At 44.3% G+C, this 27,719-nt stretch overlaps 1 protein-coding gene across 13 annotated transcripts in view; it reads left to right on the forward strand.

Moving 5' to 3' along the window:
• The window catches only part of PROM1 (prominin 1), a 290,410-nt gene that overhangs the window by 144,088 nt on the left and 118,603 nt on the right, over window positions 1-27,719 (forward strand). For 9 of the 13 annotated variants that reach the window (XR_011030564.1, XR_011030551.1, XR_011030552.1 and 6 more), the window contains 4 exons: window positions 3,889-4,009; window positions 7,796-7,859; window positions 9,041-9,130; window positions 22,631-22,654. Coding sequence is in view for 4 of the 13 variants with exons in the window: in XM_068277815.1 (XP_068133916.1) it covers window positions 3,889-4,009; window positions 7,796-7,859; window positions 9,041-9,130; window positions 22,631-22,654 (299 nt within the window). In the remaining 9 variants the exon portion in view is untranslated. The remainder of the gene's footprint in view (window positions 1-3,888; window positions 4,010-7,795; window positions 7,860-9,040; window positions 9,131-22,630; window positions 22,655-27,719) is intronic. The other 4 variants (XR_011030554.1, XR_011030556.1, XR_011030559.1 and 1 more) reach the window with 1 other exon arrangement.

Consider the following 27,719-nt stretch of genomic DNA (forward strand, 5'->3'; position numbering starts at 1 on the left):
CCACTGCACGCTCCTCCAGAAACCTAGAACAACATCTCCACATAGTGTGATACTGTATAACCATTCAATAATCATCAATACTCCACGGTGCGGGTGTGAGTGATAACAGTGTCCACACGTGATCCCCACTACCCTAGAGGTAAAAAAGGCTCACCAGATGTAGACCACCGTGATTCAGGTGGCAATCTCGCATTCACAAATATGTATCACTCAGAACATCAGTGATCATATCCAGTTCCAATGTAAAAAATGCCTTTAATAAAAGTATAAAACAATATCATTGCGCAGCATGTCAAATCAAACTGAGTACACACTCAGTAACACTAAATAAAACATCCAGTTGTAATATTTCATATGTACCTAATAAATAAATATATATATATATATATATATATATATATATATATACATACATACATACATACATACATACATACATACATACATACATACATACATACATACAGTATATCAGTAGTGAGGTTAGTAAATAAATGTCAATATATTTAAAATGCTATGAGTCCTCTTCACTGGGACGAGTGTCGGGCTCCTCTTCCGTAAATGTCATTTGCTGACCTCACACGCCGGCTGCCTCGCGTCATCACGGCAGCCGGCGTGATCGTACGGCGCATGCGTGATTAAACCGCGCATGCGCGTACAGTCACGCCGGCCGCCGTGATGACGCAAGGCAGCCGGCGTGTGACGTCAGCAAATGACATTTACGGAAGAGGAGCCCGACACTCGTCCCAGTGTCGCCCGGATGCCGCCGCCAGCCATTTCTGAAGAGGTGATGGGAGAAGAGCCAGGACGCCGGCGTGGGACGTCCCGACCTACACTGGGCTGCAGAAAGCCCCAGGTGAGTACTATTTTATTATTTATTTTGAGCTCGGGGTCCCTTTAAGTCCCAAATGCTAAAATGTGTCCTAAATCTATAGATACCGGGCATGCTGTACTTGCTTTTACTATGATTTACAAAAGTAAAAAAATAAAATTGAATAAATACAGTAGCAATAAAAAGTATGTGAACCCTTTTGGAATTAGATGGATTTCTGCACAAATTGGTCATAAAATGTGATCTGGTCTTCATCTAAGTCACAATAGACAATCACAGTCAACTTAAACTAATACCACACAAATTATTAAATGTTTCCATGTTTTTTATTGAACACGCCATGTAAGCATTCCCAGTGCAGGTGGAAAAGGTATGTGCATCTTTGAATTTAATAACTGCTTGAACCTCCTTTGACAGCAATAACTTCAACCAAACGTTTCCTGTAGTTGCAGATCTGACCTGCACAATGGTCAGGAATAATTCTTCACCTTACTTTTTTACAGAATGGTTTCAGTTCAACAATATTCTTGGGATGTCTGGTGTAAATCGCTTTTTTGAGATCATGTCACAGCATCTCTATTGGGTTGAGGTCAGGGCTCTGACTGGGCCACTCCAGAAGGCGTATTTTCTTCTGTTTAAGCCATTCTGTTGTTGATTTGCTGCTATGCTTTGGGTGGTTGTCCTGTTGCAACGTCCATCTTCTGCTGAGCTTAAACTGGTGGACAGAAGGCCTTTAGTTTTCCTGCAAAATGTCTTGATAAACTTTAGAATTAATTTGTCCTTTGATAGCAATCCGTCCAGGCCCTGATGCAGAAAAGCAGCCCCAAACCATGTTGCCCCCACCACCATACTTCACAGTTGGAATGAGGTTTTGATGTTGGTGTGCTGTGCCTGTTTTTCTCCACACATAAGGCTCTATTCACAAAACTTCTCATAAGTGACTTATTTATCACCTGATTCATAAAAATAACCTTTCAGCACATTTACAAGCAAAATAATCACTCAAAGTAAGTTGCTCCTAATTAACTTAATTTCAATATTACTTTTCTCACTTTAATTATATTATATGTTTTCTCTTTGGGAGTTTAAAAAAGTAACATAGATAAGGTGAAAACAGAGGAACACAGGTGAAAAAGCTTTGTGGATCATGCCCGTAGTGTTGGGTGTTTCCTCCAAACAACTCAACTTTGGTTTCATCTGTCCACAGAATGTTTTGTTAGTACTGCTGTGGAACATCCAGGTGCTCTTTTGCAAACTTTAAATGTGTAGCAATGTTTTGTTTTTTTGGGGACAGCGGTGGCTTCCTCTTGGTATCCTCCCATAAACTCCATTCTTGTTTAGTGTTTTACATATCGTAGATTCACTAACATGGATGTTAGCATATGCCAGAGACTTTAGTAAGTCTTTAGCTGACACTCTAGCATTCTTCATCACCTTATTGAGCATTATGTGCTTTGCTCTTGCAATCATCTTTACAGGACGGCCACTCCTAGGGAGAGAGTAGCAGCAGTGCTGAACTTTCTCCATTTATAGACAAATTGTCTTGCCGTGGACTGATGAACTGCAAGGCTTTTGGAGATACTTTTATATAACCCTTTCCAGCTTTATGCAAGTCAACAATTCTTAGTCATAGGTCTTCTGAGAGCTCTTTTGTGCGAGGCATCATTCACATCAGGTAATGCTTCTTGGGAAAAGCAAACCCAAAACTGGTGTGTGTTTTTTTATCGGGCAGGGCATCTGTAACCAACACCTCCAATCTCATCTCATTGATTGGACTCCAGCTGGCTGACACCTCACTCCAATTAGCTCTTGGAGATGTCATTAGTCTAGGAGTTCACATACTATTTACACCTGCACTGTGTATGTTAATATGGTGTATTCAATAAAACCATGTAAAAACTTGATTATTTGTGTGATATTAGTTTAAGCAGACTGTGATTGTCTATTGTTGTGACTTAGATGAAGATCAGATCACATTTTATGACCAATTTGTCTATAAATGAGTGGCTGGAAAGTGTACTGGTTAAGGGCACCGCCTTTGACATGGGAGACCAGGGTTCAAATCCTGGCTAGGTCAAGTATCTATTCAGTAAGGAGTTCAAGGCAAGACTCCCTAACACTGCAGGGTGGCCTCTTGAGCGCGTCCCAGTGGCTGCAGCTCTTGAGCGCTTTGAGTCCGACAGGAGAAAAGCGATATACAAATGTTCAGATTATTATTATTATTATAATTTGTGCAGAAATCCATATACAGGTAGTCCCCGGTTAAGGAACGAGATAGGGACCTAAATCTGTTCTTAAGTCGGAACACTGTGCCACCTCTGTCCCCTGTACCTCCTCTGTGCCTTCAGTGTCCCCCTCTATGTCACCTCTGCCCTCTGTACCTGCTTATAGAAGTTTAAAAGCCATTTTTTCTTTGAATTTTTTAAAACTACAATCCGATTTGAAAAATTTATTTTTTGACTTGTTCCCATGGCAACACAAAATCCATGCCGTTCGTATCGGCGTGTCGTTCGTAAGTCGGGCGTTCTTAAGTCGGGACTACCTGTAATTCCAAAGGGTTCACATACTTTTTCTTGCTACTGTAAATATTTTATTTTCTTTTTTTTATATTTTTATAGATATTATTATATATGTTATTTATTTCATACGTAAGGATGGGACGAATCCCAAATATCCTCAAATATCGAAGAGAGTCTCAAATCTTGTGAATCCTGTACAGAAGAATTGTGTGATACATTTAAAAATTGTAGTTCGACTTAGACTGTAAACAATTCTTATGTACAGGATTCGTGAGATTCAAAAGATTTGAGACTCTTTTCGGAATTTGAGGATATTTGGAATTCGTCCCATCTCTAGTTATAAGATTGATTTCGTTATATATTTGCACTGTTTTATTTGATACAGTATGTACTATATTGGTTTTATAATTGCTATGTCATTGTTCTGTAATGTTATACTTTGGATTAATAATCACAATAACAATAAACACGGCATTGTTACAACTTTTCCTTTTGTTTACGTATCTTTTCCTGATCCGGTTACCCAATTCACAACAGCCTGGGGGTCCTTTGTGCATTTGCTGCAAATCAGAACCTTACTAACCAGATTCGAGGATCGAAGAAGTTGGTACAAAGCAACTTTAAGGACTTGAAAACCTTGCTGAGCGACACTCCCATGGTAATGTAACCTGCTAATAGAATAACGCATGTATGTATATACACACCGGTAATACTCAAAAAATTAGAATATTGTGCAAAAGTTCATTTATTTCAGTAATTCAACTTAGAATGTGAAACTAACAAATGACATTGATTCATTACATGCAAATTGAGATATTTCAAGTCTTTATTTGTTATAATTTTGATGATTATGGCTTACAGTCTAGGAAAACCCCAAAATCAAACTCTCAGACCATTAGAATATTGTGAAAACGTTCCATATTCTAGGCTCAAAGTGTCAGTCGCTAATCTGCTAATTAATCAAAAACACCTGCAAAGGGTTCCTCTTTCATATATTAGTTTAACCTTTTAAGTTCAATTATTAACCTCCTGAGCGTTATGCCGCTCAGGAGGTTTTGCTAGCATGAGCCCACCGCTATAAAGCTATGTGCTGCTATGGATAAATATGATGTTAGCTAGCACTAGGCTAGCTAGTACATGTGGCCGGCAGCCCCCGATTGCCCAGAATCCCCCCGATCCCCCCCGCTTATACATTACCCAGCCTGGCTCCAGTGATCGGCGCAGCCTCCCCGCACATCTCTGGTCTTATCTATGGGGAGGATCGGGTCTGCGCATGACGTCATATATGATCCTCCCCATAGATAAGACCGGAGATGTGCGGGGAGACTGCAACGATCACTGGAGCCAGGCTGGGTAATGTATAAGCGGGGGGATCGGGGGGATTCTGGGCAATCGGGGGGTATGTTAGTGCTAGCTAACATCATATGTATCCATACCAGCACATAGTTTTATAGCAGTGGACTCCTGAGGTCAACAAAATCCCTAAAGCGGCATGCCCGACACAGTGTCAGGCTTACCGCTCAGGAGTTTTCACCTGTATGAAAGTAGTCAATTTCAAATAATTTTAGTACAATGGTAGCATTGCACTTTGCTTTCTAAGGCCCAGTGAACACCAAAACCGCTAGCAGATCCGCAAAACGCTAGCCGTTTTGGGAGCAGATTTCAGAGCGATTCTAGGCATGTTTAGAGTGGATTTCTAAACAAACCTAGCAGTTTTGGGTGCATTTTTGTAAAGCAGATTACACAAATTGTTACAGTACAAGCTGTTACTGAACAGCTTCTGTAACAAAAACGCCTGGAAAACCGCTCTGATCTAGCGTTTTCCAGAGCGGTTTGCGTTTTTCCTATACTTTACATTGAGGCAGAAACGCTTCTGCAAACCGCAAATGTGCAGCAGGAGGCAGGTTTGCGGTTTGCTACAATCCTCAAACCGCCGGTGTGCACCAGCCCATTGAGATACATTAACCGAGCGGTTTGACAGGCGGATGTGGCCGGCGGATCGCATCAAAAACCGGTCAGTGTGCACTGGGCCTTAGCCTAGAGCAGCATTTTCTGGTTCTACTTGCATTCATATTTAATGTAAATTGTAGGCAGCTTAAACATGGACCAATCACAACTGTTTGGTCCAATTTCAAGCTGCCTACAATTTACATGACATTTGAATGCAAGTAAAATTTATTTGTATCTCATTTACCATCTCTACTGACAAAACGCTAGGAGATGATTACTACAGTCACAACAATTGAGAGATTAATCCATTTGCTATAGAGTATTGTACCTATAACAGTTGTTATATGCCTTATTGAATAAACCCTTTATTACACTTCAGTGTTAGATGCACTGCATATCCTGGAATTACCAGCAGGTGTCACCGTCAGTTCACATTTGTTGAGTATTCACTACAATGCTTTCTCATGTAGTGTTTCATGTTCCTGAGTCACTGGAGTTGGGATAAATAGGGCTTTCACTATAACCCCTGTGAGTTTTCTGTGTGCACAAGAACATGAAGGTACCTCCAGCCGAAGGATATCCCTAAAAACTGCAAACATTTTTTTAAACCTTTTATTGAAAACATCAAATCACTTGACAGCATGACATGGAGCGTGTTGGGCAACATGACATGGAGGGGGTTAAAGAACGTGACATGGAAGGGGTTAATAAACGTGACATGGAGGGGGTTAATGAACGTGACATGGAGGGGGTTAATGAACGTGACATGGAGGGGGTTAACGAACATGACATGGAGGGGGTTAACGGACATGACATGGAGGGGATTAACAGATATGACATGGAGGGGGTTCATGAAAGTGACATGGAGGAGGTTAACGAACATGACATGGAGGGCGTTAATGAACGTGACATGGAGGGGGTTAATGAACGTGACATGGAAGGGGTTCATGAACGTGATGTGGAGGGGGTTAACGGACATGACATGGAGGGGGTTAATGAACATGACATGGAGGGGGTTAACGGACATGACATGGAGGGGGTTAACAGACATGACATGGAGGAGGTTAATGAAAGTGACATGGAGGAGGTTAACGGACCTGACATGGAGGGGGTTAACGAACATGACATGGAGGGGATTAACAGACATGACATGGAGGGGGTTAATGAAAGACATGGAGGGGGTAAACGGACATGACATGGAGGGGGTTAATGAAAGTGACATGGAGGGGGTTAACGGACATGACATGGAGGGGCTTAACGAACATGACATGGAGGGGGTTAATGAACGTGACATGGAGGGGGTTAATGAACGTGACATGGAGGGGGTTAATGAACGTGACATGGAGAGGGTTAACGAACATGAAATGGAGGGGGTTAACGAACATGACATGGAGGGGGTTAATGAACGTGACATGGAGGGGGTTAACGAACATGAAATGGAGGGGGTTAATGAAAGTGACATGGAGGGGGTTAACGAACATGACATGGAGGGTGGTTTAACTATCTAACGACCGCCTCACACCAATGAGCGTAACTGTGGCGGCAGCTCCAGGACCGCCTGATGCCAATTGGCATCAACTCCTGGAGCTGGAGTTTGTTCCTTTGAGGTTAGGTAATTGTCATTCAATTAACTATTAATACCGTGTTTTCCCAAAAATAAGCCCGGGTCCTATATTGATTTTTGCTCCCAAGAATGCATTAATACTTCTCAGAATGACTTATTTTTCAATGAGCTACAATCAACATGTATTCTTGGACAACAACAAAAAAATAAATAAATAAAAATCAAATGTAGTCATATCATCATCATCATCATTCTGGAACATCACCATACCTTTCCAAACCATAAACTCCATCATGAGTTCCTCTTAATTAACTCCGGTTTCCTTTTTGACATGTACAACAATCCACATTTACAGAGAGCTTGGCAATTGCCAAGTTTCCAACCTGCCAGGCCCCGTTTCCACTAGAGCTGATTTTGCCCAAATTCACGCACATAGATCCAGAATCACAGCCTACAAAAGTCATACCGAATTCTCGGATGCATGAAAGAAAAACTTAAGCACTGCTTCAGAATACCAGACAACGCTTCCAAATCCCTATAGACTTGCGTGGGACAGCTACAGGAATTGCGCTACACAAGCATTGCCTGGCGCCAGTGGCAACGCGGCCTTATTGTTTTGGCTCTGGTGGGATTGAGTGTGATTCTTTTGAGAGCATCTGCTTTTCTTGGTGAAGAGTCTATCTGTCCTGCTGCCTTCTACTGCCAATTGAGTTAACACTTTTACATGTATACTGTAGCTGCCTGGACACTCTGAATTTACTTTTTAATGAACTGTAATGCGGGTTTATTTTTGCAGTATAGCCTATATTTAGAGCATACTCAAAAATCCTAAAAAGTCATGCTAAGGCTTATTTTCAGGGAAACGGGGTAGTGTCCTTATTTACATGTGTGGTTCAGGGTTGAGTATAAAACATGTTTCATGTTTTCCAGCAACTTGATTATTTGCTGAACAAGTTCAACGCCACCAAGGACAGAGCGCTGTCAGAGATCAATAGTAAGTATAGTCACAATGGATGTAAGATACAGCATAACTGCCTGTGCAGCAGAACTGACAGAGTTAAATATAGGCTGCATGAGCGCCCCTACTGCTTAGCTTTGCAGCATTTCCCTTTAAAGGACAACTGACCTAAGAGGGATTCGGAGGCTGCCATAGTTATTTCCTTTTAAACAATGCCTGGCTGTCCTGCTAATCGTTTGCATTTAATACTTCTAGCCATAGACCCTGAACAAGCATATGCAGATCAGAAGTTGGGCTCAAGTTTGACTGAATTTGCCACATGCTTGTTTCAATTGTGTGATTCAAACACTACTGATGCCTGAAAAATCAGCAGGACTGCCAGGCAACTGGTATTGTTTAAAAGGAAATAAGTAGGCCATCATATCCCTCTCAGTTTAGTTGTCATTACTATCAAAGGCGTAACTTCAAAGCCTAAAGCCCACCAGCAAAATTGTGATGGAGCCCCTTACCCCTGAATACTCCTGGGGACTAAGAATGGGGAACTGCATGTTGTCAGCAAATTAGTCTGTGTTGTCCTGTATTTCATTGGACAGTTGTGCCTCCTAATTTCAGTTGCCTGTCCATCAGAAAAGGAGGTGGGGTTGCAGAGACAACATAGTGGCCCTTAAAGTGGACCTGAACTCTTGCACAGGACAGAAGCAAAACATAGAGAAATGCACCCTGTATGTATTTAGAGAGTGTAGCCTGTCTAATTCCTCCTCATTTGTGTCAAATCACAAGTTGTAATCCGATCTCACATGACTGCCACGGCAGACAAGGCGGATAAGATGATTTTTAAAGCAAAACATGGTAACAATATGTCTGCTTCCATGAAAGCAGGAAGTTGAAAAAGTACAGATTTATTTCAGGGGTGGTATCAGCTGTAACAAAGTAATGTTTTTTCCTTAACGGTTATTATGCTGTTGCTTATCTTTTAGAGCAGAGAGGAAGTTTTGAGTTCAGGTCCACTTTAAAGTTAACTGGGCAATGGCTAAACAAGATATTTCCCTGTAGGGGAATCTAGAGGATCATTCCTATTAGTGATACTGCTTTCTTTTAGAGCTGTTTCCATTGTCGTTGTCACTTACTGTATTTGCTGTTGGAGTAAACCTTTCATAGACATGTTTGTTGACATTTTAATTGTAGTAATAATTACCAACTAATGATTTTTCCTCCAGATGTTGGGCCGCTGTTGGGGGAGCGTGTGTACGAGCAGCTTGGAAAAGAGGTCCGTCCGGCTTTCGATGCTGTTCTCAACATGGCTGGAGGTAAATCTCACTCTTCGTTTTTTAGGTTTTTCTAGTATTGATATGTGGTTGTCGTTTTATCTCTTGTAGATTACATTTTCACACTTTCCTTATGCATAGTGTTCTGAGCAATCTGGTAGAGCAGTGTTCCCCAACCCTGCCCTCAAGGCCCACCAACAGTGCATAGTAGTGCATGGTAGTTAATCAGCTCTGCTGAGACACTAATTACCTCACCTGTGCATGTTTGTGGTTTTCTGCAAAACATGTACTGTTGGTGTGCATTGAGGACAGGGTTGGGGAACTGTGTGGTAGAGGATCTCAGCATGTATACAGATGGCCCAAATTCTCCACGCATAGATACGTGTGTGTGTGTATGGTGTGTGTGTGTGTGCGTATGGTGTTCGTATGGTGTGTGTATGGTGTGTGTGTCGTGTGTGTGTGTGTGCGTATGGTGTGTGTGTGTGGTGTGTGTGTGTGTGCGTGTGCGTATGGTGTGTGTGTGTGTGTGTGGTGTGTGTGTGTGTGTGTGTATGTGAGAGAGTGTGTGTGTGTGTGTGTGTGTGTGTGTGTGTGTGTGTGTTTCTATATCAGAATTTTATACGTTATCAAGTCCATCACTTGTTTCCTAGGTCTCTTAACACATATTAAAACACATCTGAAGAGAGAGGAATATGGAGGCTGACATCTTTATTTATTTAAAGAGAAACTGAGCTGCCGTTTTCTTGGAAAAACAAAAAACAACATATTACCTGATACAAGGGACGAGTAAGATCAGGTAGCATCCATCACTGCTGCTCCCTGATGCTCCTGAAGCCCTTAACCACTTGCCGACCGCACGCTTATACCGTGCGTCGGCAAAGTGGCAGCTGCAGGACCAGCGACGCAGTACTGCGTCGCCAGCTGCAGGCTGATTAATCAGGAAGCAGCCGCTCGCGCGAGCGGCTGCTTCCTGTCAATTCACGGCGGGGGGCTCCGTGAATAGCCTGCGGGCCGCCGATGGCGGCTCGCAGGCTAAATGTAAACACAAGCGGAAATAATCCGCTTTGTTTACATTGTACGGCGCTGCTGCGCAGCAGCGCCGTAAGGCAGATCGGCGATCCCCGGCCAATCAGCGGCCGGGGATCGCCGCCATGTGACAGGGGACGTCCTGTCACTGGCTGCACAGGACGGATAGCGTCCTGTGCAGTCCGGATCACCGGGGGGGGAAAGGTAGGAGAGGGAGGGGGAGAATGTCGCCGCGGAGAGGGGCTTTGAGGTGCCCCCCCGCAACATGCCTGCACGCAGGAGCGATCAGACCCCCTCTGCACATCATCCCCATAGGGGGGAAAAAGGGGGGGCGATCTGATCGCTCTGCGTGCACCCTGATCTGTGCTGGGGGCTGCAGAGCCCACCCAGCACAGATCACAACAAACAGCGCTGGTCCTTAAAGGGGGGTAAAGGGTGGGTCCTCAAGTGGTTAAAAGTAAACAGAGACGGCATATTAAAAAGATTTGTTACTTACCCGAAGCTTCCTCCAGCCCCAGCAAGGACGAGTCCCACGCCGTCCTCCGAGTCCCAAGTGCCTCCGTTCAGCCGCAATCACTCGCGGTAATCTGTCTCAGTCACGCCAGTCTGCTCTTCTGCACAGAACATGCGCAGAAGAGCCAACTGGAGCGACTGAGCCTGATTACCGGGGGCCATTGCGGCTGAACAGAGGCACTCGTGAGGATGGCGTGGGACTCATGGGGTTGCTCACGGGGCTGGAGGAAGCACAGGTCAGTAACAAATCTTTTTAATATGCCATCTCTGGTCCATTTTAATGGCTTAGTTTGACTTTCCGGGATCAGGGGTCATGATGCTGTGAAAGGCCAATGAGAGGAGGGAAGGGGCGTTCCTGACGCCCAAAGGGGGTGTGTTGCAGGAGTGCCTCTCCTGCAAAAAACGCCTCTTACCCTCTTAGATTGCCAACAAGCTGACTGTCTGCAATTTTGGGGGGTCACAGTGCGGAGCAGGGTGGGCTGAGAGTGGCTCATAGGGGACACAGAGGCATTACATAGAGCAGCAAACATGCCTCTGTGTCCCATCTGCCCCATCTGAACTTTGACTGGATTAGCCACATGCTTGTTTCAGGTGCGTGATTCAGACACTACTGCAGCCAAAGAGGTCGGCAGGACTGCCGTGCAACTGGTATTGTTTAAAAAGAAATAAATATGGCAGCTTCCATATCCCTCTCACTACAGGTTCCCTTTAAAGATGCTTCTAACAAAGTAAGTGTGTAATTTTTTTAATTTTTTTTTACAAATTGTGTACATAGTGAAGATTTCCAATTCGTTCCATGTCACTAGCTCTTCTATACGTATACACCCACCCTCTTTTAGCTAAATCCTGTGTTTTCATGGTTCTTTTTATCACTTTATGAAATCACACTTTTATAGTGTTCAGTGGTGACTTTACATCCTACAGTATATATACAAGAAGCAGATGAAGGCTCTGATTAGAAGTCAAAGGACCCACCTTATCCATGTAAATATTCTAAGTGGGTTGTCAGCCAGAGGGGATCTTGTCCACTCTCCTTGTCCCATAGATTCCTCCCATGTCACACCGCGTACATCAAAAAAGGGCGTCGGGAAAAAAGGGCGCGTGGTGTAAACGATAAGCAGTTTTATCGTTTATAAAAATATTGTGTAGAATTTCGTTTACAAATAGTGTTTTAAGAATTTATAAATCATTAAATAATGTGTATGAAATCGGCAATTCTTAAAACGTTAATCTTCCTTGTTTCTAAACTGAAACTTATAATTACGTTTGTTTAAAACCCTCCCTGTACCTATCCCTAATCCATAGACCCCCTGGTGGTGCCTAAACCTAAGACCCCCCTGGTGGTGCCTAAACCTTAGACCCCCCCTGGTGGTGCCTTAACCTAAGACCCCCCTGGTGGTGCCTAAACCTAAGACCCCCCTGGTGGTGCCTAAACCTAAGACCCCCCTGGTGGTGCCTAAACCTAAGACCCCCCTGGTGGTGCCTAAACCTAAGACCTCCTATGGATAATAATGTTTTACAAACATTAATAAATAAAAAATTTAAATAAAAAAATGTAAATAATTTTTTGGGGTGGATAATAATATTTTATTAATGTTTTACAAATAGTGATTTAGTATCTTTATAAACGTTATTCGTCACGGGCACATTTTGTAAAGTTAAATCATCACAAGCACAGTTATAAAACCTTAAAAATCTCCGGGCGCCGTTTGTAAAACGTTAATAATCTCCGGCGCCTTTTTTTCCCTGTTGGGCGCCCATTAAACGATATTTATAATGGGAGTGAATGGGGCGCCCTTTTTGTCCACTTGTCTCATGCGCCCAAATCTCCTGCTTCCTGTCACACCACTTACAGCCATCTCCAAATCAACCCATTGTCTACTCTTACTGCACCTGTAATATTGACTCTCTGGACCACGATACTTTCCTAATAGTACTTTTGATATTCAGGAGAGGAAGGCTACCTCAGATCCTGGATAAGTTCAGCACAGAGTGTCCCTCCCTGCCAGCCTTCACATCGCCTCTAGATAAGCCTGCTGAGGATTACTTTTGCACTGTACATACACCTGTCTATCTCATCATGTCACATGTCACCTCAGGTACACTTAAAGGCATCCCTTCTGACTGACAATTCTGTCTGGTGACAAAAACTGAAAAGGAATTACCGTAATTTCTTCTATGGCAAGTAAGGTTGGATTCACACTAGAATGAGCTTGGGCCATGAATGGTCACAACATAGCTGATGGAATGACCCCCTTGTTTTCATCACTTCTGTTGAGCCTGTTGCAGCAGACTTGTCATTCATTCCATGCTATCTGTGACTTGTCCGATATCTCAAACGATTGTGCCGGTCGTCTAATGCTGGGAATACACGTTATGTTTTTCGAATTCGCCACATGATCTATTAGCCATACGATTCTCTGCTCATTTCTCTTATCTTCTGCTCGTTTTTCTTGTGTTTTTTCCATTCACTTCTATGAGAAATCGAGCGGAACAGAATCGAGCGGAAAATCGGATATATCGGAATTTTAACATCGAAGGCATCTATCGGAACGATTCTTCGCAAAAAAAAGTAACGTGTATTCCCAGCGTAACACTAGAATGCATACAACAGAAGGAATGGATATTTCAGCACATATCTGAATGGATCCATCTACATGTCTGTTTGTCCATTGTGGTCTGACCCATGAAACAAACTGATTTAGGAAACCGTGATATGGGTTGTAACGATGTTGCTTTTTCCTCAGACCCCCATTTTGAAGGACAACTATTGCGAAAAAAAACACACTTGTAAATGTAAATTTTTCCCAGAGTAAAATTAACTATAAATTACTTTTTTCCTATGTCTCTGTCACTTACAGTATGTATTGTAAATCCATGTTTGTCTTGATGCTGTGACCATAAACACTTCTGTTGGATTTGTGGCCCATATGGCATCGGGTCGCACACTTTACCTTGTATCTTGGGTACTCCTTCTCCCATACAGTTTGGTAGTGTAAATCTGCCAGATCTGACCGGTTTTGGACTAGTCCAGGCATGGGCAAACTTGGCCCTCCAGCTGTTGAGGAACTTAAGTCCCACAATGCATTGCAGGAGTCTGACAGCCACAGTCATGACTCATAAAGGCAAATGCATTGTGGGATTTGTAGTTCCTTAACAGCTGGAGGGCCAAGGTTGCCCATGCCTGGACTAGTCAGGGTACTTCTTATTTGTACTTATTTTAAATTATACATTTTTTTGCAGTAGTGGTTCTATAATATCTTAAGATATTTTTCTCTAAGTGTACAAAAAGGGATCAAACATTAATTCACCTACGAAATCCCTATCAATACTCAGCGGTGTTCCCTGTGATACTCCAGCGGTGGTCCCTGTGATACTCCAGCAGTGGTCCCTGTGATACTCCAGCGGTGGTCTCTGCGATACTCCAGCAGTGGTCCCTGTGATACTCCAGCAGTGGACCCTGTGATACTCCAGCATTGGTCCCTGTGATACTCCAGCGGTGGACCCTGTGATACTCCAGCGGTGGACCCTGTGATACTCCAGCAGTGGTCCCTGTGATACTCCAGCGGTGGTCCCTGTGATACTCCAGCGGTGGTCCCTGTGATACTCCAGCAGTGGTCCCTGTGATACTCCAGCGGTGGTCCCTGCGATACTCCAGCATTGGTCCCTGCGATACTCCAGCGGTGGTCCCTGTGATACACCAGCAGTGGTCCCTGTGATACTCCAGCAGTGGACCCTGTGATACTCCAGCATTGGTCCCTGTGATACTCCAGCGGTGGACCCTGTTTTACTCCAGCATTGGTCCCTGTGATACTCCAGCGGTGGACCCTGTGATACTCCAACGGTGGTCCCTGTGATACTCCAGCGGTGGTCCCTGTGATACTCCAGCGGTGGTCCCTGTGATACTCCAGCATTGGTCCCTTTGATACTCCAGCGGTGGACCCTGTGATACTCCAGCAGTGGACCCTGTGATACTCCAGCATTGGTCCCTGTGATACTCCAGCAGTGGACCCTGTGATACTCCAGTGGTGGTCCCTGTGATACACCAGCAGTGGTCCCTGTGATACTCCAGCAGTGGACCCTGTGATACTCCAGCATTGGTCCCTGTGATACTCCAGTGGTGGACCCTGTTTTACTCCAGCATTGGTCCCTGTGATACTCCAGCGGTGGACCCTGTGATACTCCAGCGGTGGACCCTGTGATACTCCAGCGGTGGTCCCTGTGATACTCCAGCGGTGGTCTCTGTGATACTACAGCATTGGTCCCTGTGATACTCCAGCGGTGGACCCTGTGATACTCCAGCAGTGGACCCTGTGATACTCCAGCAGTGGACCCTGTGATACTCCAGCATTGGTCCCTGTGATACTCCAGCAGTGGACCCTGTGATACTCCAGCATTGGTCCTTGTGATACTCCAGCAGTGGTCCTTGTGATACTCCAGCAGTGGTCCCTGTGATACTCCAGCGGTGGTCCCTGTGATACTCCAGCAGTGCTCCCTGTGATACTCCAGCAGTGGACCCTGTGATACTCCAGCATTGGTCCCTGTGATACTCCAGCGGTGGACCCTGTGATACTCCAGCGGTGGACCCTGTGATACTCCAGCAGTGGTCCCTGTGATACTCCAGCGGTGGTCCCTGTGATACTCCAGCGGTGGTCCCTGTGATACTCCAGCAGTGGTCCCTGTGATACTCCAGCAGTGGTCCCTGCGATACTCCAGCATTGGTCCCTGCGATACTCCAGCGGTGGTGCCTGTGATACACCAGCAGTGGTCCCTGTGATACTCCAGCAGTGGACCCTGTGATACTCCAGCATTGGTCCCTGTGATACTCCAGCGGTGGACCCTGTTTTACTCCAGCATTGGTCCCTGTGATACTCCAGCGGTGGACCCTGTGATACTCCAACGGTGGTCCCTGTGATACTCCAGCGGTGGTCCCTGTGATACTCCAGCGGTGGTCCCTGTGATACTCCAGCATTGGTCCCTGTGATACTCCAGCGTTGGACCCTGTGATACTCCAGCAGTGGACCCTGTGATACTCCAGCATTGGTCCCTGTGATACTCCAGCAGTGGACCCTGTGATACTCCAGTGGTGGTCCCTGTGATACACCAGCAGTGGTCCCTGTGATACTCCAGCAGTGGACCCTGTGATACTCCAGCATTGGTCCCTGTGATACTCCAGTGGTGGACCCTGTTTTACTCCAGCATTGGTCCCTGTGATACTCCAGCGGTGGACCCTGTGATACTCCAGCGGTGGACCCTGTGATACTCCAGCGGTGGTCCCTGTGATACTCCAGCGGTGGTCTCTGTGATACTACAGCATTGGTCCCTGTGATACTCCAGCGGTGGACCCTGTGATACTCCAGCAGTGGACCCTGTGATACTCCAGCAGTGGACCCTGTGATACTCCAGCATTGGTCCCTGTGATACTCCAGCAGTGGACCCTGTGATACTCCAGCATTGGTCCTTGTGATACTCCAGCAGTGGTCCTTGTGATACTCCAGCAGTGGTCCCTGTGATACTCCAGCGGTGGTCCCTGTGATACTCCAGCAGTGCTCCCTGTGATACTCCAGCATTGGTCCCTGTGATACTCCAGTGGTGGACCCTGTAATACTCAAGCATTGGTCCCTGTGATACTCCAGCATTGATCCCTGTGATACTCCAGCAGTGGACCCTGTAATACTCCAGCATTGGTCCCTGTGATACTCCAGCGGTGGACCCTGTTTTACTCCAGCGGTGGTCCCTGTGAAACTCCAGCGGTGGACCCTGTTTTACTCCAGCATTGGTCCCTGTGATACTCCAGCATTGGTCCCTGTGATACTCCAGCGATGGACCCTGTAATACTCCAGCATTGGTCCCTGTTATACTCCAGCATTGGTCCCTGTGATACTCCAGCGGTGGTCCCTGTGATACTCCAGCAGTGGACCCTGTGATACTCCAGCGGTGGTCCCTGTGATACTCCAGCGGTGGTCTCTGTGATATTCCAGCATTGGTCCCTGTGATACTCCGGTGGTGGTCCCTGTGATACTCCAGCAGTGGTCCTTGTGATACTCCAGCAGTGGTCCCTGTGATACTCCAGCAGTGGTCCCTGTGATACTTCCGCATTGGTCCCTGTGATGCTCCAGCATTGGTCCCTGTGATACTCCAGCGGTGGACCCTGTGATACTCCAGCGGTGGACCCTGTGATACTCCAGCGGTGGTCCCTGTGATACTCCAGCGGTGGTCCCTGTGATACTCCAGCGGTGGTCCCTGTGATACTCCAGCGGTGGTCCCTTTGATACTCCAGCGGTGGTCCCTGTGATACTCCAGCAGTGGTCCCTGTGATACTCCAGCGGTGGACCCTGTTTTACTCCAGCATTGGTCCCTGTGATACTTCAGCATTGGTCCCTGTGATACTCCAGCGGTGGACCCTGTAATACTCCAGCATTGGTCCCGTGATACTCCAGCATTGATCCCTGTGATACTCCAGCAGTGGACCCTGTAATACTCCAGCATTGGTCCCTGTGATACTCCAGCGGTGGACCCTGTTTTACTCCAGCGGTGGTCCCTGTGATACTCCACCGGTGGACCCTGTTTTACTCCAGCGTTGGTCCCTGTGATACTCCAGCATTGGTCCCTGTGATACTCCAGCGGTGGACCCTGTAATACTCCAGCATTGGTCCCTGTTATACTCCAGCATTGGTCCCTGTGATACTCCAGCGGTGGTCCCTGTGATACTCCAGCAGTGGTCCCTGTGATACTCCAGCGGTGGTCCCTGTGATACTCCAGCGGTGGACCCTGTGATACTCCAGTGGTGGTCCCTGTGATACTCCAGCGGTGGTCTCTGTGATATTCCAGCATTGGTCCTTGTGATACTCCGGTGGTGGTCCCTGTGATACTCCGGTGGTGGTCCCTGTGATGCTTCAGCAGTGGTCCTTATGATACTCCAGCAGTGGTCCCTGTGATACTCCAGCAGTGGTCCCTGTGATACTCCAGCATTGGTCCCTGTGATTCTCCAGCATTGGTCCCTGTGATACTCCAGTGGTGGACCCTGTGATACTCCCGCAGTGGTCCCTGTGATACTCCAGCGGTGGTCCCTGTGATACTCCAGCGGTGGTCCCTGTGATACTCCAGCGGTGGTCACTGTGACACTCTAGCGGTGGTCCCTGTGACACTCTAGCGGTGGTCCCTGTGATACTCCAGCGGTGGTCCCTGTGATACTCCAGCGGTGGTCCCTGTGATACTCCAGCGGTGGACCCTGTGATACTCCAGTGGTGGTCCCTGTGATACTCCAGCGGTGGTCTCTGTGATATTCCAGCATTGGTCCTTGTGATACTCCGGTGGTGGTCCCTGTGATACTCCGGTGGTGGTCCCTGTGATGCTTCAGCAGTGGTCCTTATGATACTCCAGCAGTGGTCCCTGTGATACTCCAGCAGTGGTCCCTGTGATACTCCAGCATTGGTCCCTGTAATACTCCAGCGGTGGCCCTGTGATACTCCAGCGGTGGCCCTGTGATACTCCAGCGGTGGTCCCTGTGATACTCCAGCAGTGGTCCCTGTGATACTCCAGCATTGGTCCCTGTGATACTCCAGTGGTGGACCCTGTTTTACTTCAGCATTGGTCCCTGTTTTACTTCAGCATTGGTCCCTGTGATACTCCAGCATTGGTCCCTGTGATACTCCAGCGGTGGTCCCTGTGATACTCCAGCGGTGGTCCCTGTGATACTCCAGCGGTGGTCCCTGTAATACTCCAGCGGTGGTCCCTATGATACTCCAGCGGTGCTCCCTGTGATACTCCAGCAGTGGTCCCTGTGATACTCCAACGGTGGACCCTGTTTTACTCCAGCGGTGGTCCCTGTAATACTCCAGCGGTGGCTCTGTGATACTCCAGCGGTGGCCCTGTGATACTCCAGCGATGGTCCCTGTGATACTCCACCAGTGGTCCTTGTGATACTCCACACTTATATCCCGAGTCTGATACTGTGCTGAGAGATAATGCAGGATGTGTAGAGACAGGCCTCGGTGATAAGACCTGATAAAGTAACAGCTGGAGGGCGCACGTTGCACTGCAAACACTACGCTGTCTCATGGCAACAGAATTCATTTGTAGGTAATTTATCTTTCTTTTCCGAGACTCTTGCCATAATGAACTCAGACCAGTCATCGCTGCAGCATAATGTCAGCACACAGGAATGTCAATCTGTTTTTACCTGGGGTGAAAAGAGATACATAACTTTTCCAAGGCATGCAGTACAGGAAGCCTTTTTCCATCACTTTTAGATTATATTACAAAACCAAGGGGAAAAAAACTTTACCATAAATTGCCTTATGCAGTCATATAAAACCTAATTTCTAATAAAGAAGAACGAAGTCCATCTTACGGAGCCGAGGCTAGAGGATACTTTTAAAACAAAAAGATGATCAGGGGAACGAGAAATCGTTACCCTCCTTTATGGTGTAGTAACAACAACAAATAACATTTGTAAAGCGGTTTTCTCCTGTGAGACTCAAAGCGCATAAGCATGGCTCAGACCAATAATTGATTGATTGGTAAATTGTGGTACGGAGGAAGAACTCTATAAGTCGGGAAACGCCCGGCTAAACAGGTGGCTTTTCAGTGTGGAGTTGAATAACCCCACGGAAGGAGAGTTCCAAAGGGTAGGGGCAGCATGACAGAAAGCTCTGGCTCCAAAGCTTTTGAGGTGCACTCTGGAAGTGACCAAGTTTATGGAACCTGCTGATCTGAGGTTGTGTGAGGTGTGGTGCAATTTCAGCAAGTCCTTCATGTATCCAGGGCCCAAATTGTGCAGGGATTTGATTGTCAACAGTCCAATCTTGAAGCGTATTCTCCATTTTACAGGTAGCCAGTGCAGTGAGCGAAGAATCAGTGTAATGTGATAGTGGCGAGGCTGGTTTGTTAGCAATCTGGCAGCAGGATTCTGTACTAATTGCAGGTGACACAGGTCCTTGTTTGGGAGGCCTGGGGAGGGCATTGCAGTAGTCCAGCCGTGATGTGATGAAGAGGTGAACTAGGGTTGGAAGATTTTCTGGGGTTTTAATTTTTGTAATGTTCTTCAGCTGAAATGAGGAAGATTTGACTACAGTCGAGATTTATTTTCTGAAGCTCAATTCCCCATCAATTAGCACACCAAGGTCACAAGCACAAGGTCGGAGCTGTTTATGTCTGAATTCTCAATCCTGATCGGTGTTGATTTAGGATAGAGCTGTTTTGATGCCAAGCGCTGGCTTTGGACAAAAAGGACCACAGTTTTGTCAGCATTCACTTTCAACCAGCTGTCATTTATCCATGCCTGTAGCTCAGCGAAGCAAGAATTTATTTTCGGAGTAGGGTCTGTTCCACCAGGTTTGAGTAATAGGTATAGCTGCGTGTCATCTGCATAGCAGTTGTACGTCAGGCCATGTTGTTGGATAATTGTACCAAGTGGTTGCATGTAGATTGCAAATAATAGAGGGAATAGGATTGATCCTTGGGGCACTCTAAATTTTAGAGGTGCAAGGTTGGACATAACAGGTCCTAGGGATACTCTCTGTGTTCTGTCAGTCAAGAACGATCTGAGCCACTGATGCCACAGCACTCCTGCAGTCTGTTGAGCAAGATTTCATGGTCAACTGTATCAAAAGCCGCTGAGAGATCCAACAGGATTAGGATGGAGCATTCCCCTCTGTCCCTTGCCATGAGCAGATCGTTACAGATTTGGATGAGGGCTGTTTCACAGCTAGGGTGTTTCTTAAAGCCAGATTGTAGAGGGTCCAGGATGTTGTTTGCTGAGAGCCTGGCTTCAAGTTACATTCAAGTAAAATGAAATTATATGCTGTGGAGTGTCCCTTATGGAAGGGATCGATTTGGTTTATCTACAGTGATGAGTTTACTATGGAACTCCTGCTACATCAGTGGCTGCTCAGATTCCAGTGAGATGGCTGGGGCCATTGAGAAAACTGTGACACCACAAGTGACTATGGAAGCTCCTGCGACATGTCAGTGGTCACCAGGCCCGGATTTACATCACAGGAGCCTTTAGGCCCAGATGTCCTGGCTCCCTAGACCTCGCCCTCCATGAACCTTCAAACCCCTGTCAAACTGCAACACAAGTGAGCTGGCTGGCCCAGCTGTCACTTCTCCCTTACTTCCCTTGCCCGTCATAGCTACAGGTGTCCCTTAGCATTAGGTATCCTCATTATTAAGTAGCTAGTGGTGCCCCCAACTGAAGGGAGATCTCATCAGTGGAATGCAGAGAGCTTGGTGCGCAACCTCTTATTTACGCTCTGCATTAACGAGGAGGCACCTATAGGCACGTGCCTACAGTGCTTTTGGTAAATCCGGCCCTGGTGGTCACTCAGGATCCCATATATAGTAGCCATTGAGGTTCCTGTGAAATATCAGTGATCTCTTGTGCTCCTGTGACACAATAGTGGCCATGGAACTTGTGCTACACATCAATTATGTCATATAATCGTATTGTATGATAGTCTCCAAAACTGAAGTTCCTCTTTAAGTGCCTGTTGTTCTCCCTCTGATAAAGAGAGCTTTTAAGATGGTCATGTATTATTTGATGTTTGGCCCGGTCAACCATAAGATACATCCCTCTATGATCAAATCTGATCAGAGAGGGATGGATTGCCTGCCCACCCACTGCACATAGATTTCCAATAGATTTCAGCATGAAATCTATTAGAAATCGTCCAAGTGCCACCGCCTGCCATGAGTCACCCTGGTGGATAGGTGAGCCTTTAACACTGCACACAGGCATGGGTGTGACACTTACACTCGGGGGGACACTGGCCAGGGGTCTGTCAGTCTTCGCGATACCTAACGTCATTACCAACATGCAGCCGATTGAGCCCTTGTGACCAAGATTTTCCACCATTTCTAATCAATTCTTTCGACCAATTCCAGGTGGAAATTGATTGGGTGGCCATGTTGCAGCACCGATTCTCTTCCAATTCCATAAAACTATCGAATCAGAAGGTTAATCGACCCATAATATTGACAAATGTATGAGTACCTAACTTTTTAAAAGGCTAAAATGTATATTTCACAATTTTTGTTTCGTATTAAAGTTTAGTTGACAGTGTTTTACCTATTCATAAAACTGTTTTGAGCATTTTCTATATGCTAATAGTGTTATCTTGGAGGTGTATTGAGAAGAGCAGAGGAATGAGGCCGAGTTAATGAGAAGATACGTTCCTTCAGCCAAATTTTATATTTTTGCTTTGCAGTTGAATGAGAAGAAATTAGACACATCATCTTTACTGCTGTTTGTGTCCACTTAACATTGTTTTTTCCTAACTTTTTGTCCCAGAAACTCAACAGGAATTTAAAGAAATTGCCCCTTTCCCATAAGATGGTTTGCCTAATCGAGATTTAAACCCTCATTCCTACTCTGCTGACAGCTGTAAACTATGAATGATCACTTTACTATGTGTCCTCCTAACTCTGCCAAAGAACAGGACGTGATGGAGACCTTTCTCCAAATGGGGACTCAACAGTAAAGGATAAACAATGCTTCTCTAGCCTTTCCCTAAGCTATACTAAACTTGAAAAAGTTAGTAGAGTTTTGCATATGGGTCGATGTGCAAAGAGTACTGTCATCCTTCCTGGACCCTGCATTGGTGGCACCAAGCAAGTTCTATGACTTCCAGCTGCTATTCACACAGTGGTCAGGAAACTGAAGCTGTGTTTCCATTTGTGTACTGCCTAGGTAGGAATAATACATCAAGTTGGGAATGGTGTCTTCTCACAACTGGAGGGAGCAAGGGCCAGTGTACATGGGCTTTTGGCTTCAATTTTTTCTTTAGTTTGTGATAATTTACATTTCTGTAATATACAGTAGCTGGGACTTGTTTTCAGCTAAGCCAAAAAGAAAATATTTGAATTGTTTGAGCAGGTAAGTACTGTATTTGAGTAAAATGAGTGTGTGTTACTGTTACTATTATTATTATTTTAGAAATTATTTTATTATATTTTTATGTTTTTGGTTTGCTTCTTTTTTTCTATCATTTTAATTTGAAGTCAAAGTGGAAAGGGCCATTAAAGGTAACATGGATGTTGAAGTGAAGCAGTCCTGTGATGTAAAGTGTTAGTGTCAGACTCCTAGCTGTGCCGTGCCTAGTCCGAGTATTCTTAATATCGTGCTCTATCAGTTGGTTTCTTCTTTTAGTCAGTTTACTCAATTGTACACTAGTTCTTTCTATCCTGGTACATTTTCCTTCATAGTAATATTTTCTAATTGGTAGTATATCAATTTAAAGGATGGGAATAAAGTTTAGAGTCAAAAACATTTTTTCAGTAAAGAAATATATATATTTACATAGAAAAAGGGACAAAGTCCTGAAGGAGGGACAAACGAGGAGGAAAGAGGGACAGGGCTCCCAAAGAGGGACTGCCGCTCCAAAAGAGGGACAGTTGGGAGCTCTGAATAACTGGAAGCCAAACTACATACGCTTCTTCAAACTCCCCCACGGAAATGACATCGCGACGGAATCGGGCCGTTCGTATTGGCGGGTCTTTAGTAAGTCGGGCATTTGTAAACCGAGGACTACCTGTATTTCCCCAGAGTCCATGGCAGCCTGGAAGGGAAATAGTAATGAACGCCGCCAGGGCCTTTGCAGGAGTAGAGGGAACTGTTTTTTGTGCTTTACCCTGTGCACACGTTTCCTGTCACCTTTCACCTGTTACGTTTCCTGTCACCTGTCACCCCGAGCAAGCATATATTAGATGCAGTTTAACAATCAGACAAGAAAAAATAGTGCTGGCCACAATCAGTACTGTTGAATGTTTTAGATGCAGTCCTAATGCCCACTGCTTCCCCCTGTTTTCCTCCGTACTCCCCCCCCCCCCCCCCCCCTTCCTTGTCACCCTAAATCGCCACCGAGGTTAAATCCAAGTCACCAGAGTGAGCGGTAGAGCGCAGGTGCATGGCCAGAAGCGCTCTGCAAGTGCGCACGATGGCACAATGACATTATCGTGCTGCAGATTGCTCCTGCCCGTGCATGCTTGGGTACTACCGCCCGACCTGGACTGAGCTGTGGCGATTTAGGGTAGCAAGGAGGGGGCGGAGGAGAATGGGGGGAGCGGTGGGCATTAAGACTGCATCTAATACATGCCTGCTCCCCCTGCTTTTTAACCCTTTCTTTAATTACACTAATGCATCTTTACTAGGGGAGATGTGGGGGTGCACAGTGTGATTGTGAAAGTTTTTTTTGTTTTTTTTTAAACTCCATTATGCTTTTTAATATTAAAGGAGAACTCCAGGCCAAAAATGAGCCTGCATTGGGGAAGAAGAATTGAGGCTATACACCTCTTCCTTGACAATCTTTGTGCTGGCAGGTCAGATAGTGCTGCACATCACTGATTGCTGCTGTCTCCTCTGTACAATGCAGTAATCAGCCACTGCTCCACTTTACATCAGAGTAATTGGAGCTGCGTCCAGAAATAGAGGCTGTAGTGTACTACACAGGAGACTGCGGCTGTCAGTGGCCAGGGACAAAGAAAGCAGGGGAGCTTCATTACATAATGGGTGTTCCTACAGTGTCTGCTGGAATGGGTAAGAAAGGTGACAGAGAGACTTCCTGATGCAATATATCATCACAGAGCTGTACAACAGTCATCAGACCATTAGAAAAACCCAGAAACGCATAATATCTCACAGGGCCCGCTGTGAGTCTGTGGACAAATGACTCATAGACAGAGCCTATTTATACCGGATTGAAAGGATGGTTACAGCTTCAGCAATATGCTTGAAGCAAACCTCTGTCAAAACCTGAGCATAGCTTTATGATGGCTACACACATTACAATTTTTTTAATTTTTTTTTGTTTTAACAATTTCAATCTTTCTTTTTTTTTCGCTCGAATGAAAAATTAGACTCTTGTAACCAATGTACGACACACGTATGTTTGATTTTGACACAATCACGACAAAAACAATTGAATAAAATATATACATTAGATGTAATAATATATACATTTTCATTTATAAATGTGTATGGGGTGATCTGTGGCATCACTGCTATGTATAAAGGCACACAACGCAAACAACCTTAGAAAATTGACCTTATATTAACAAATCTATTCCTCATTTATTGTAATCAACAACACTAAATTTATTACATTGAAGAAATACATTCTTTCTAAATACCGGTAGTCACTTTGACAAATAAAGTTTCTTGAATGTAAACTTAAAAAGACACTAAAGTGGAAAAATAATGATGATATAATGATTTGTATGTGTAGTACAGCTAAGAAATAAAACATTAGGAGCAGAGACATACGTCTGATATTGTTTCAGTACAGGAAGATTTAAGAAACTCCAGTTATCTATGCAAAAGAGCCATTGAGCTCCATGACTTTCAAAGTCGCAGAGAGCTCTGTCTTGTGAAACTTATTATCTCAAGTGTCTGGCACTGTATTGTTTCTTTTTTCCCCACAGAGAACGGTTCAAAAGTTCACTTGCCTGCTCTATAAAATCATTTAGAATGCTGGGTAGTGTGTAAACTGCAAATATTAGAGAATGATGCAATGTTATAAAAAAAACTATATAACTGAAAACAAAAATGTGAAAAATTATCCATACTATGCTACCAATTCATTATATCATAATTTTTTTTCCGCTTCAGTGTCTCTTTAATACTTTTTTGGTCGAATGACTTTCGTACAACCCACCACACACCATTCAATGTCTGACTAAATTGATCTGATTTTCCCAACCTTTCCTATTGATTTTAATCAAGAAAAATGTCAATTTTGATCGGATTTATAGATATAAAAAAAATTATCTCGATTTCTTCACACAATTCAACATTTTAATCAAATTGAGGTAAAACCAAACAGAAAAATTGTAACAGGTGTGGCCACCATAAGTAAAGTGTATGTCCAGGTAATAATATATAATGGGTTATGTTACAAAACGTATGCATTATCACTTTCACCTACATTTTCACCTTTCACCTTCTCCGTTAAACAAATTTTCTGCACTTTAAAATAAAAAAGTTGTTCCTTAATTCATTTCCCCTCACTATTACTTTTCTTGCATTTGTTTTGTGCTTGTTTGGTGCTTAAAATGTTATATGCATAAGGTGAAAAACAGGCAAGGCAAAATAATGCAAGCCAAAAGTTCAACCTCAACTAATTGCTAATGATGGATAATTTGCCATCCACTTTTTTCGCCCATTGTGTTCTGTTGTTTTACGTTGTTGTTTTTTTCACGTCTCTAAATCTCTCATTGATAGACATAAAACATGTATCCTCCTTCTAGCACCCATATTTACAAGTGGTTGCTATGGGCAACAAGCACACTTTTCACACAGGACCCAGGGTTACAGTTTTATCTCTTTCTCAAGACTTTTCTTTTAGGTAATATTTTCACAACTATAAGATACAACCAGAAAGCAATAATATACTCAAAATATTTTTGATAGTACTCCATCACCTACTTTATGATACTTTTTCAATTACAAAATGCTAAAAGGTTATTTTAAAGGGAAAATGAAAAATTATCTTTTAGGAGAAAACTCAGGACAAAAAGTTAATTGCATATGGGCTCAGGTGTGTTAGTTGCATAAGTGTACTATGGAACTAAACTCATAACTTCCTCTATGCTCTAAAAAATAGCCACAGCTTGATAACCTTTATGGTAAAAAAACTTCATTACAGTTTTCGGAAATCCTAAAAACGTTTAGCTTTGATTCACTTTCCGGGGAGCACTGAATGGATTACATCTCAGTGTTTACAAAAGAGGAGACAGCCATAGCAGAGCCTGTCTAATTAGACAGTTTTATGTGGCTAAACAAACACAGAACACAAAGCAGTGAATTTCTTCAGCTACTATATGTGGAGTAAAGACTTTTCATTGTGTGCTGTGCAAGAGTTTGGAATTTCTAAGACCACTGCTTGTTAAATCCTGTCATTATTAACACATGGTAACAGTCAGCCAATGGAAGCAGCTTTGCAAGAAAGGAAGGTGCGGACACAATTTATAGCTTGGAAAGAATATTAACTATATAATTTTTTTCTAAAGGTAGTTCCAGGGCAAAGAAAAAATAAATTATTGTGCTCCCTTATTTCCCATCCTCAGGACTATCAGGGTTCATGTTGTAGTTCAGGGGCAGAAACTGAGGGGAAATGTCATACAGGCAGCAGTGGTTCTTCACCTCTCCAATCTATCCAAGAGTATTTATTTTCATGGAGTTGAGCTTTATAGAAGTATGTAATGTACGATTTGGTGCTACACTCTTTGGTGATTAAGCAGCCAGCTAATAAAATATACTTGAGGTGAACACCAGATATAAAGTGCAATGCTTGATGGCCAACATACAGTGGAGGAAATAATTATTTGACCCCTCACTGATTTTGTAAGTTTGTCCAATGACAAAAAAAAGAATGAAAAGTCTCAGAACAGTATCATTTCAATGGTAGGTTTATTTTAACAGTGGCAGATAGCACATCAAAAGAAAAATCGAAAAAATAACCTTAAAGAGACTCCGTAACAAAAATTGCATCCTGTTTTTTATCATCCTACAAGTTCCAAAAGCTATTCTAATGTGTTCTGGCTTACTGCAGCACTTTCTGCTATCACAGTCTCTGTAATAAATCAATGTATCTTTCCCTTGTCAGACTTGTCAGCCTGTGTCTGGAAGGCTGCCAAGTTCTTCAGTGTTGTGGTTCTGCTATGAATTCCCCCTTCCAGGCCCCTCTCTGCACACTGCCTGTGTATTATTTAGATTAGAGCAGCTTCTCTCTTCTCTCTTATCTTTTACAAGCTGGATAAATCGTCCTCTGAGCTGGCTGGGCTTTCACATACTGAAGAATTACAGACAAGGGCAAAGCTGTTTGCAGGAGAAAAAAGAGCAGCCTGAAACTTCAGTGCATGAGAACTGCAGGGAGAAAGAAACACACAAATGATCTCTTGAGATTCAAAAGGAAGGCTGTATACAGCCTGCTTGTGTATGGATGTATTTTCTATGTGTGGACATACTGTACATCAACCTACTTCCTGTTTTGGTGGCCATTTTGTTTGTTTATAAACAAACTTTTTATAACTGTTTTTAACCACTTTTAATGCGGCGAGGAGCGGCGAAATTGTGACAAAGGGTAATAAGAGA

Source organism: Hyperolius riggenbachi, chromosome 1, assembly GCF_040937935.1.
Source record: "Hyperolius riggenbachi isolate aHypRig1 chromosome 1, aHypRig1.pri, whole genome shotgun sequence".
Classification (NCBI taxonomy): domain Eukaryota; kingdom Metazoa; phylum Chordata; class Amphibia; order Anura; family Hyperoliidae; genus Hyperolius; species Hyperolius riggenbachi.